At 39.5% G+C, this 13,572-nt stretch overlaps 1 protein-coding gene across 2 annotated transcripts in view; it reads right to left on the reverse strand.

The window, feature by feature from the left end:
• naaladl2 (N-acetylated alpha-linked acidic dipeptidase like 2) overlaps positions 1–13,572 on the reverse strand; it is a 1,153,361-nt gene that overhangs the window by 504,713 nt on the left and 635,076 nt on the right. For both annotated transcript variants that reach the window (XM_085990293.1, XM_085990292.1), the window contains one exon: positions 9,532–9,682. In XM_085990293.1, coding sequence (XP_085846419.1) covers positions 9,532–9,682 — 151 coding nt within the window. The remainder of the gene's footprint in view (positions 1–9,531; positions 9,683–13,572) is intronic.

Raw genomic sequence — 13,572 nt, forward strand, 5'->3', positions numbered from 1 at the left:
TGCAATGATTCCCTGCATCGAGCTGCTGGTTCAAATGATAAGATACAAGCCCTGATTTTGCATGGCTGCACTGGTAGTGCAGAAGCTAGCTGGGACAGCACAGTACACACACTTGATCTGCAGCATGCTGCATTTCATTATGAAATAAATTGGCAGGCAAATGGGGGATTCATTGCTAGCCTGCACACGCTTCTTTTTAAAACTGATATTATTCAAATTTCAACTTCCGGTGAGTTCCACCCCCGGGTGCTCACCTCGCCCTTACAAAATTGGCGCATGACGAGCCTGGCCTGAAGTTGGATTCTTAAAGTTAGGTTCCTCTTGGAAAAAGTAAATTCTAAACCAGTGTATTTTTTTGAAAAAGCATTGACATTCATTTGCATTAGTTTCTATGGTTGTGGAGGGTAACCATTTTTATATATTACAAGTTTTTTTTACAATACTTTCTTACAATAGTTATTAAATTGCTGCAATTACAGTGCTGAAGGTGGGATTTCTTTTGGAGGTTTCTATAGTACTCCAAAATTTAGATGAGGAAGATGGTTTCTTGAGAGAGCTCTGAATAATATTTCCACACCCATCAATGCCTCAGGATCCTCATTTACTGACCCAGATGGTCCTTCCTGCGTTCTCAGTGGAGACCCATCATTGGTGCCTCTGCTTTACCACAAGAGACTGCCACATAACTAGGCCTTCTTCTGAAGACCAACTTACAGACAACCTGTGGCCACGAAAGCCAGCATTGCATTAAACTTTTACAACACCAGATTCTTGCAAGCCACCATTGATGAGGTATATCAGTCTCAAGTAAAAAATTGTGATTGTGCATTGAACAGCACTCAGAGGCTGAGTTTATATAAACAACAACTTGTGTTTATATAGCGCCTTTAACGTAGTAAAACGTCCCAAGGCACTTCACAGGAGTATTAAAAGACAAAAAATATTGCCACCAAGCCACATAAGGAGAAATTAGGGCAGGTGACCAAAAGCTTGGTCAAAGAGGTAGGTTTTAAGGAGCGTCTTAAAGGAGGAAAGAGAGGTAGCGAGGCAGAGAGGTTTAGGCAGGGAATTCCAGAGCTTAGGGCCTACGCAACAGAAGGCACGGCCACCAAAGGTTGAGCGATTATAATCAGGGATGCTCAAGCGGGCAAAATTAGAGGAGCGCAAATATCTTCGGGGGTTGTGGGGCTGAAGGAGATTACAGAGATAGGGAGGGGTGAGGCCATGGAGGGATTTGAAAACAAGGATGAGAATTTTGAAATCGAGACGCTGCTTAACCGGGAGCCAATGTAGGTCAGCGAGCACAGCGGTGATGGGCGAATGGGACTTGGTGTGAGTTAGGATGACCTCAAGTTTACGTAGGGTGGAATGTGGGAGGCCAGCCAGGAGTGCATTGGCATAGTCAAGTCTAGAGGTAACAAAGGCATTGATGAGAGTTTTAGCAGCGGATGAGCTGAGGCAAGGGCGGAGACGGGCGATGTTACAGAGGTGGGCGGCCTTTGTTATGCTGCGGATATGTGGTCGGAAGTTAATTTCAGGGTCGAATATGACACCAAGGTTGCGAACAGTGTGGTTCAACCTCAGATGAAGGCTACTCAAAGAGTTTGCAGTTCCTTCCTCAAACATTTCATAAATCCTTTCCTCCCACCTCATTCAAGTCTCTTCCCAGTCCCCCAAAACACACATTTCCCCAACCTCAAGGAATGGCTGACTTCTAGGAGGGGCACAATAGGAACTCACAAATGAGCCACAACATGATTTCTAATCAGAGAGGACTTATCCTCTGCTCACCACCTCCCCATGCTAATGGTGAAGGGGGTGGACCACAGAACCATAGAAGTTTGCAGCACGGAAGGAGGCAACGTGACACTTTGATGGAGCAACCCAAACTATGATGAAGAAGCTGTTGATTATATTTTCAAGAGTCAAGGTTCTAAATAATCCATCAGCCTTCAGAATTTGTTGGTCATGCCTAATTTTTCATTTATGTCTGAAATATTATGCAAAAATATAACATTCCAGCAACTCAGTACAATTAAAAAGTACTGAATCCATTAATATCACGATTACATTGAATCCTTTCATGAATACAATTATGAGCTCACCAACTAGGGAAAAGCAATCCACATCAAAACTGTTCAGATCTGACTTGACTCTTTCTGAAAAGATCTGTTTTTATGTGAGCAATAAAAAAAGCATAAAAAGATCAAAACACCGTGCAATGTAATTATTTTTGTCAAAATAGTTACGCAATAGTGATGTAAATGAGGAAAGAAAAGCAAAAAGAAATAAACATTTCAGCTGCAAGTAACTTGTGAACAGCTTGCTCCTCACCATCAACACGAGTAACCAATTAAGCAATGATGGAGCATATGCCATCAAGTGCCCTTTCAGGATGTTATAATATATGAAGAATTTTTAAATATCCAGGTACATAAAATATTCATATACATGGACGACAGTGCGTGTAATGCACTTTGCAGATGGATCCTGCCTCAGACGGAAACTTTGCAAAGTTCATCCAACATCAACATGAAGTCAGGGAGCAGGAGTTTCCGCCAGGTTTCGCTGCTTTTTTCAACACAATTCGCTTGAAATCGGCAAAATCAGCACAAAAGATCGCGGCAATTCAAACGCAGATTATGTCCAGCGCAAATTGAGTTTCCACGAACTTGAGAGTTTAAAAGCATCGCGCTAGAAACTGGCCCCACTCACCCCAGATTGAATTAATCATCTCTGCGAGTTTCCGCTAATTGTGCCTGTTTGCGGGCCTTCGAGGAGGCTCTTAAAAGTAAGCATTTTTTTTACGTGCAAGGACACTAATGGGCACATTTTAAAAGCTTTTGAATGTAATTTTTTTTTAAATTTACTAAGAAACTTACCAATATAACGAGGAAATGGTTCTGCAAAGTTTTTTTAAAGTCAGTTTCGTTATTTAAAATCGGTTAACTCACAGATGGTGGACTAGACACTGATTAAAAATGCTTAGTTTTTGTGATAAACCCATTTGCAGCTGTGCTAATCAAACTGCACCAAGTTACCACTCTGAAATATATCACGGAATATTTTTTAAAACAAAATATTTAAAAAAAATTATTTCCAAAATTCTGTCCGATTGCACTGGTCCATGGCAGATTTTACGTTTGATGATATGCAAATGAGTTTGAGCGAAAACACTTCTCAAAACTAGCGCAATTTTGAGCACAACTTGTGCCGGGATCGCCAATTGTGCCCAAATTGGAAACTCTAGGCCAAGATGTATTATACAACATAAATACGGCTTTGTAATGATTTACATATTAGTGGAGTGCTTGTATTTTTTTTATTTCCACAGGATATGTGGGAGTACAAATATATGCAAAGAGTCTGTTTGCACATACTTCTTGTGTGTCACATGCATGAGGATTATGGTGTTTTGTTGACAGTGGCCATAGAAAGAAGAGTTGATGTTTTTGTGGTGCTGGAGGGCTTGTACTCTTACCTTTTCCTGTGCTTGTGCCTCCCTCTATGAGGATGTGCGTTGATGTTATTTAAAGGAAAAGAATGAATCAAAGACACAGGACACAGCAATGTAGAAATGAGAGAAAGAGAAAAGTATAACAAAGGAGTGTCATACCAACATGTTAAGTGTTCATTCGCTAATATTGCCAACAATAATATTAGCTTTGTGTGTACTGCACAAAATCATTAAAATTGGCCACCAACTGGTGATTAGGAATGCTTTAATTTTCCCTGTTAACTGGTCAAGCACCAAAAATTATTTGTTTTTTTCATGTAAATAAACTATCTCTAAAAAGGAATTAAATACTTCAGTATAGATGAGATAGTTAATGGGGTCTGAAAAACTGCAACAATCCACAAATGTTCAGATCAAGTTAAAGAACACAAAACAATAAGGGAGACTGGATTGGTGGAACAAACAACAATGATGTTTCTGACCACCTGGTACACTGCTTACCAAAGCTGGAAAGTAAGCCATTCCTAACCTTTAGCAGATTCACCGATACAGGAAAGGGTCAATAGAAAATTACTGCAGCATAAAAAAAAAGACTCTGTTGAAGATTAAGAATACAAACTGGGGTTGAAAGCAGAAAATAGCAAAGTAATTACAGCTAAATTACTTGAAATGTTGCAACAATGGAGCTGTGATTAGTCATTTTTCAAATGAACTACTTAATGTTCTGTAGGAGTGACTGTAACTGTTACACGAACAGCACTATATCATGAAGGAGCTTTCCACACAGACAAAACCATCTGCTTTAAAAGCACGTAAATGAAGAATGTTGGAAATGCTGAATGGTTGATATACTGTGCATAAACCTATGCTGCACACATTCATTGGGATGACTGACAACTCAGCTCATTATAGTTTTGTTTACATAGATAATTTTGCTCAAGAGAAAGGAAAAATTTGGATGTACTTGAGGTTATGAATATATTACACACACACTATTATAGCTGTAGGAATAATTCTAAACCAGGTGGATTTTGCAGTATCATGTACATAAACAAAGACAGGAATGAATAAAGGTAAACATTTTCACACTATGGAACATCTCTCATATACTTTTTGGCAAGTGTGAACATTTCTTGGCTGAATAAGTACTTGTACCAAGCAGTGACTCAAGCTGGTGTATGAAAATATTTTTTAGCTACGGATGCTTTTACAAATCTGGAATTTAGAATATAATCCTAGAACTTTGCAGCACTGTAGGAAACCATTTGGCCCATTGGACCTGTACTAGCTCTCTGACAGGGCTATCTACTTGGTCCCAATCCCGTGCTCTTTCCCAATAACTGTTAAATACATAGAAACATAGAAGATAGGAGCAGGAGTAGGCCATTCGGCCCCTCGAGCCTGCTCCGCCATTCAATGAGATCATGGCTGATCATCCAAATTCAGTACCTTGTCCCCATATCCCTTGATCCCTTCAGCCTTAAGAAATATATCCAACTCCTTCTTGAATATACAGGAAACTTTGGTTTATCCGGAGGTTGTATGTCCGGAAACCTTGATCTAACGGCAGAAATCAGCAGCCGTTTTGTTAGTTTTTTTTTCTTCCCCAAGCTTTTTTCTTCCCCTAGCATTTTTTTAAACAGTCAGGCTGTGGAAAGCGTCTCTGTAGCTTAGCAACAGCTTCAGAGACGCTTCCAAGGTATGGGCCGAGTGTTTACAAGCTGTTGCTAAGCAACAGTGTTTGTTGTCAGATACAGAGATGAAAACCTCCGTACCCTTCAACATTAGCGCTGATCTATCCGGAAGTTTTGATCTAACGGCACCAGCTCGGTCCCGTCGGTGCCGTCGCGAAGTTTCCTGTATTTAATGAACTGGCCTCTACTGCCTTCTGTGGTAGAGAATTCCACAGGTTCACCACTCTCTGGGAGAAGAAATTCCTCCTCATTTCTGTCCTAAATGGCTTGCCCCTTATCCTTAGACTGTGACCCCTGGTTCTGGACTCCCCGACCATCGGGAACATCCTTCCTGCATCTAGTCTGTACAGTCCTGTTAGAATTTTATTATTTTCAATGAGATCACCTCTCCTTCTTCTAAACTCCAGCGAGTATAAGCCCAATCGACCCAATCTCTCATCGTCATTCCTGCCATCCCAGGTATCAGCCTGGTGAATCTTCGCTGAACTCCTTCCATGGCAAGAACATCCTTCCTCAGATAAGGCGACCAAAACTGCACACAATACTCAAGATGTGGTCTCACCAAGGCCCTGTACAACTGCAGCAAGACACCCTTGTTCCTGTACTCAATCCCTCTCGCTAACAATGTTTCTTTTTCAAGTATTTATTCATTTCCCTTTTAAAAGCTATTATGAATTCTGGCTCTGCTACTGCCTCGGTTAGGACACGCTATGTCCTAACAAACTTCTGTGTTATAAATTCTCCTAATCTCTCTCTTTCAATGATGATCTGAAATTTATGCTCTCTAGTTCCCAACTCACTAACCGGTGAAAATTGATTTTCCCTAGTTACCTGATCAAAACCCCTTATAATTTGAACATCTCTATCCAATTTCATTTTACTCGAATAAAATTAGTTCCAGTTTCTCTAATCTCCCCATAAAAATAAAACCTCTCATCCCTGGTATCATCCCAGTAAATCTCTTCTGCACCCTCTCCATGGCTTTGGCAACCTACCTAAAATAGGGCACCCAAAACTGGACACATGATTCTCAATGTAGCCTAACCAATGATATGTATAGATTTAGCATACCTCTCAGGCTGAACCAGACGGTCAACAATCTTGCCAATCTGTTCAAACTGAGCCGAGTTTCCAAGCCTATTTCCTCTCCATCACAAAGACTGCCTACTTCCCCGTCTGCATAACTGCCTGTGTCTCCCACACAGCCTGTCTGCTGCTGAAGCCCTCATACATGCCTGTCACCTCCAAACTCGATTACTCCAATGCTTTCTTTGTTGGCTACCCTTTGTCGCAATCAGTGAATGAGGTTCCGCAGATTAACACAAGGTGTGAAGGTGTGTCGCTTCAAAGTTGTACTTAGCTATTTTAATAGAGATATATTTATCATAACTGTGTTGCATAGGACACATTTTGTTTATACCATTTAACATTAGTTTTGAAGTAAGCCATCTGTGTCCATTAATTTTAAATTTGGATTATTGTGGTCCAGGACCATTTAATATTGCTCACTAGGTTATGAGTTTGTGCTTTGCTCCATCGGCCAGAAATATCCAATCCAACATTAACAGGAAGATTCTCATCAAAAAATCTACCTTTATGGCAATTGTTATTTCTTCAAAAAACACACTACAGAATACAAATACCAAAGTATTGCCCCTAAATAAAGCGTGTCAGATATGATCTGAGAACCCTTTATTCCTCTGAAAATAGAGGAACAAAAGGGGGATTAGCGACTTGCTGCTTGAAGACAGAGCTTGCATTTAGATCGGTATGTGAGAGAATATTTGATGAAAGTGCAGTGTACACTATTCCAAGTAGAAAATGTACAGTTTTCACCATTGGGAACTCGTTTGAGGTTTGTGCGTGAAGTTGCTTCTCCTCTGGTGTAATAAAAACTGATGATCTCCAGGTACTTGTCCCACCTCCACCCCCGTCCATAACTAACTAAACAATGAAAATGTTTCTGATTAGAAAGAGGCTCGCCAAGACACTGTGTAGAGCAGTTGACTAGGTCATGGCCCTTTTATCTCTGGGAGGTTAATGCAGCTGTTCAGATTCTGCAGAGTTTTACACTGCACGTATGACCTGCGATGTACCAGCAGAGCTTGATAGCAACATTAAACTCACAAAGTGTAAAAATATTCCCCTCCCTGGCACTGACATCGCTCATTATGATAACCACTTATATTCTCGCCCCCACCCCAGCTACAGAGAAAAATGAAGTAGGATTCTCAATAAATCTCATTCAAATATATAAACATTGCCCCGAGGGATTGAACTCCTCTGATCTAACATTAACAGGAAAGATTTGCCAAGACACACTTCAAACCACACAAGTCATCATCAGTTAAGAGTGGATACATAAACTTTTAAGATCAAACTTCAATCCCACTGTAGCACTTCTTTTTGGGAGGTTAAGGTGGCAAAAATCTGAGTAATTACAGTGAAATGTGCCATTTTTAATTATAGGACTGAAGTATAACTGTTTAATTAATTATGTAACCTTTGTAAAATTATATGATTGATTATTTTCATTCCACAAGGAAACACAAAATTATATTCTGAACAGTTCATTATTATATTTGAGCTTTGTCAACCTACAGAATGAAACATTTTCCTCCTTTGACACCCTTGCCTAAGGTATCTGAGCATGTACCATTGTGGATAGAAAAATCACAGGCAACACACCCTTGATTTTCTGATATGTGCTCACTGTCGGCAAGTACTTAAAAAAATTTACCCCACAGTATCATCAAACATTTCAGGATAGATATGGTATAGGTCAGATAGAGATCAAAGTACTCAGCCATTTAAGACAGAGACGAGGAGGAATTTCTTCACTCGGGGTTGTGAATCTTTGGAATTCTGTACCCTAAAGGGCTGTGGATGCTGAATTGTTGAGTATAGTCAAGGCTGAGCTAGATAGATATTTGGACTCTAGGGAAATCAAGGAATATGGGGATCGGGCAGGAAAGTGGAGTCGAAGTCGAAGATCAGCCATGATCTTAATGAATGGTGAAGCAGGCCCGAGAAGCCGTATGGCCTACACCTGCTCCTATTCCGTATGTTCTTATGCTATTGCCAGGAATTTCTTCAGAGCTTCTCCCACTCCACCGCCATAACTTCAGCAAAAATCACATAAATAGGGTTCCTATTATAATGATGGTGGCAAATCAGGGGAAACTCACAAAAAATTCCAGGAGAATGTGCCTTAATCGCAACTTCAGAACATCCTGTGCTAAATCCGTGTGATTTGTCCATGGCAATTATCCCGGTGGTCTCTCAAAATAATAGATATGGAAATTTAATGAGATTAACCAAACACCAAAGTCTACACAAAATCAAATGTTAGCGTCAAGTACCTTGAAATAAGTCTGTTGAGGATTAAGACTCCTTACATCAAGTAGCTTGACAAATTTTAAAGTGTATTTTTCATAAACAAAAAAATCAATAAGACTTTCTAATTTATATACTTCAATTAAACTCCAATGGAGATCACTGAGTTCTACAAATTATAGAAATGAAACTGGAAGTATTGGGCATGCTGGGATACTTTATAGGTTATTTGATGTAAAGTCACTTCCCAATAGGTCTTGAGGTCCCATTCTTCATCAGACTCATATTCTACAATGTATGTATAGAGAACGTTGATGAATCAGAACAGTAAAATATTTAATACAATTATTCAGGAGCACACTGTGTTGTTCCTTCACTGCTGGGAATATGATTCAGAAGCAATTGAGACTGGTTAAGTGTCTACTGATTGTTGTAAGCATAATGAGGAGTTTGGAGAGTCAGTTCCTACTATATGCAAGTACATAGCACAAAACTACATAATTTAGCATTAATTACACTAAACAATTTTACTTGGAAAGCTCTGTAAGGGAAATGGGAATGGCACAATGATTCCACATGGCTTGTACTGCATTTTAAAGCTGGTATTAGCATGATAAAAATTGAGTTTAGAGAGAAAGCTTTTCCCCATATCTGCGGCAGATCTGCACATGCCTGCTGCTGACACAAGATGCCAAAACCGGAAAACTATTCAATTTCTCAGTGCTGACAACATGTTAATCTCCTCTATCAAGAGCAAAAATTGTGTACTAAACACAAACCTTATGAATCACTGGCAATTATTTTTCTAGTAATTATTGCTAGAGCAAATGATTTGTTGCTGCAAGTGATTTGTTATCACTCAGATACTGTCATTTTCATTGCTTCTGGGACTTTCTCTGCACAACTGCAGTACCCAGGCAGCAAATCATACAGCACTTGTTAAGTGTAGAAATTCGCAGTATTTGCCAAAGATGTCCGCTGCGCCAGTTGCCCCTCTAGTTATTACATTTTATCAACAAATATCAGGAACCCTCTTTGACTCACCGATACTAGGATATCCTGGTGTAGATGGATCTCCTCCAGGGTTCAAAGAAATCCAAAATGTTTCATCGCCAATCTTCTCCCTTTGGGGTGAATCACAGGGGTCGATGTAGACCAAAGCTCCTCCAAAACCAGCCTCCAATAATAAAGACAACTGTAAATGACAGAAAGCACAATTTTATTAAATAGTTATAGATTCAAAATCTTTTAGTTAATTTAGTGGAGCTAAATACATTGGCCCGTATTTTCTGAAGTGCATGCGCTGAAAACTGGCATTTCCGATCTGTCAAGAATCCTCTTGACAGATCTGACGCCTGCCCTAGAAAAGGGCCTCTCCGGGCAGATAGTTCCGCTTTCTGCAGAACCTCCGCCCTCTGAAAACACTTAAAAATCTTACGCCTGATAAAAGCAGGTGTAAGGCCTGCTTTTACCAGCATAGGAGTTTATAAAAGTTAAAAAAAAAAAAATTCCCACTCATTTATAATTAAAAAAATACTATTAAAAAAGTTTATTTTTAGCCCCATAAAAAATGTTTAATTATTTTTTTTAATTAAATTTTTGTTTAAAATAATTAATTTAATGTAATTTTAACTCATTTTAAAAAGGTGATTTTTAAAAAATGTATTTAATGTTTTGATGTGTTTTTGGGATGATCTCCATTCATAATTTTGACAGGACTATCTGCCAAAAGTATGAAGGGAGATTCCCTTCTCCTATTGGCTCGCCTGGCCCACATGATCCCAGGGACGCTTGCGAACCGCCTGCGCCCCTGGGATACGTGGATCTCTGTGCGCGCGCGCGCACCAGGAGAGGCCCAGAATCGGGAGTGTCCGGACCTCGGGCGCCCTCAGGTAGGAGCGTAGATTTTTTTCCGATAGGAGGCATCCGCATGCAGGAAGCCTCCTATCGGAAATTACGGGCCATAATTCTAAATGTTTGTTGGCCTTTCCAACTGGAACCCGAATTTGCAAACCAATTAATCATATGTTGTGTTAATCTAGGTCATTCTAGTCATTCTAACTGCATTTTCTGATGATTTTTCTTACATGGAAATCGAGGTAATGTCATTATGAAAACATGCTAATATGTTCGAACAGACAGTCCCAATATTCACTGCTTACTTATTTCTTGACTTCAGCCTGGAAGACATTTAGTGCTCCGTAAGATACGCTCAGGAAACCCAAGAGTATCTACTCATGAAATATATCTGAAGTTGTTTGGTAAGACCAGACAGTTTCTAATGAAATATGCTTCACTTGAAGCTTGCTGCAGATGAAAACAGTTACATGCAAGACTGCAGTGTATGCTGAACCTGTGACTTAACTCTTAGTTATGACAGCTTCACACATTCTCCTTATTATTACTGACATATGAAGCACTTAAAACATTTGTTAACTTTTATGTATCTGTTTTATTCATGACAGTAATATTACCATGGCATCAAGTTACACTTGTTACAAGGCCAGATTTGAACACTGTATCATTCCACAAAAGCGTCTGAGATTGCTGGAGTGGAACGCTTAACAAGATTCATAAGCTTTATTACGAAAAAAGTTTTTGTTAACAGGAGTAAGATTTTATTCAGAGTTAAACTGTATTGCACTTAACAAATTTTTGAAAAATATAGTAATAGTCTGGAAGATAGTCTTAAATTGTCCCCCCTGATATAAATCAGAATGAATTACATCTCTTCCATATTCTCAGCTTTCTACAGATGCTGCAATGGTCAAAATTTCAAGTAATGCGAAAAAGCCTATTCTGATCAACAAAAGGGTTACATTCAGAATATTTTTTGTTGTACTCTCCTTGTAATAGATTTTCTGCATACTTAAATAAAATGCATGAAAAATGGATTAAGTTAACTAAAACATTTATTTTTCATGAAATCCATTTACATGCTAGGATTAGAGGAAGCGAATGTTGATACTACTGAAATCAATTAATTACATGGGTTTTACCATTTTAATCCTAGCATAAAGCAGCTCTTCTAGAAACAAGATATGGTGGAAGGGGAAGAAAATTAGTGATCCAATTCTCAAGCCAAGTAGGCCAAAGGATGAGAAACTGTTTCGGTACAATGAGAACAAAAACACCTCTCATACAATTAAGACAAGCTTGAAAATATCAACTTCACAATCAATATGTGGAGGAAATTGAAAGCAAAACACAAAGACTTACTACAAAATTTTTTCCAACAAATCTGAATACCAGTGAAGGAACAGAAGAAATGTCTTGATATTTTAGCATTGTTTTACCAGTATAAATCATTTCCTTTACAATCCATAGAAATATAAAATATTCAATTTCATTAACCATAAACTACAATCCTCTGACAGAGACTTAGGAACAAAGGAATAGGAGTCGGCCATTCAGCCACTTGAGCCTGTTCTGCCATTCAATTAGATCATGGCTGATCTGTATCTTAACTCCATCTACACGCTTTAATTCCATAACCCTTAATAACAAAAATCTATCCATCTCAGTTTTGATATTTTCAATTGAGCTAGCCTCAACAGCTTTTTGGGGGAAGGAGTTCCAGATTTCTACTACCCTTTGCATGAAGAAGTGCTTCCTGACATCACCCCTGAATGGCCTAGCTCTAATTTTAAGGTTATTCCCCCTTGTTCTGGACTCCCCCAGTAGAGGAAATAGTTTCTCCCTATCTACCCTTTCAAATCCTTTAATCATCCTAAACACCTATCCTCATAATTTAACCCTTTTAGCCCAGGTATCATTCTGGTGAATCTGTGCTGCACCCCCTCCAAGGCCAAAATATCCTTTCTGAAAGTTGGGCCAGGATTCTTCTCCCAGCAGCAGTGTTCCGGAGGGGCAGGATCTCTACCCATCCCTCTGATACCGCCGGAATCCCAGCCACGTTTCGTGGGTCGTAGGTCATCTCGTATGCAAGGTAAAAAGCATGTCAATGTGCCCATTCTGCGATCTTCAATGATATAGGAAAACCATGTTCGAACCCTGTGTGATTCTCTATTGTAACAGATACATGCTGGCCCGGATTTTGCGGTCAGCGGCGAAAGAAAGGCGTTTGCCATTCACCTCGCTGACAGTTGCCCACAAAGATTTTACGGGCTTTAGAGCGGAGATTTGCTTTAATCTGGTGCCTGATCCAGTGCAACACCCTCTAAAGGATGTCTGTGAGCAGGTCAAGAAACAGCGTGGCCCTTCAACCAATCAGATTGAAGAATCCTCACTGAGACACGCAGAGTCTAAACCAGGAAGTATAAAGCAGTAAGTATAAATTATTTAAACCATGTACTGAAAGTGGAATAAAGATTGGGAAAGACAGATGGGATTAAGAGAGGGAGAGATATAAAAGATACAGACAGAAAAAAAAATTAATTTTTTTAAATCTCCAACACTAATTAACTTCTGAAGGATGAGACTCCACACTTGTGAAATTAAATTTTCAGGGCCAGAGAGGTTGGTTGGCAGTAATTCTCAATTATCACACTGTTAAAAACACACTTACTCCTGAATGCAGCAGCCCTAACTTTTTATGACGTCTGTAGTGGGAAACTAGTGGGCAAATACCCAAGTTCACGCCATTGCCTATCTTTCACTGCCGAGTCTATCAGCAAGGACTGCTACAGCGCACCCTGTGGAGGGGCGGGGTATCTCTGGACTTCCGCTTTAAATGCCCATGTGCAGCGCCAGAAGTTGCTATCCGATTTACTCCATAATAATGGTGAGCGCTGTTAGTCTCACCATTATTATTAATACAAAATCCGGGCCATTCTTTCAGATGAGATGTTAAACCAGGGCCTGGTCTGCCTGTTCCGATGGATGTAAAAGATCCTATGGCACTACTCAAGCTGCAGGGAAGTTCTCACAGTGTCCCTGAACATTTTGAATAACTATTTTAAACTAAACACGGTAAAGAAAAAAAAGAAACATTTATCTCTCAAACATCACCACCTAAAACATCACCATCACATTACTCTTGGTATGACGTTGCTATGCTTGCCTACACAACAGTGACTACACTTCAAAAGTAATTCATTGGATGTGAAAATTTTTAGATCGTCC

The sequence above is a fragment of the Somniosus microcephalus genome, chromosome 6 (genome assembly GCF_052327205.1).
Source record: "Somniosus microcephalus isolate GS21.2 chromosome 6, FLI_Smic_1.0, whole genome shotgun sequence".
NCBI lineage: Eukaryota > Metazoa > Chordata > Chondrichthyes > Squaliformes > Somniosidae > Somniosus > Somniosus microcephalus.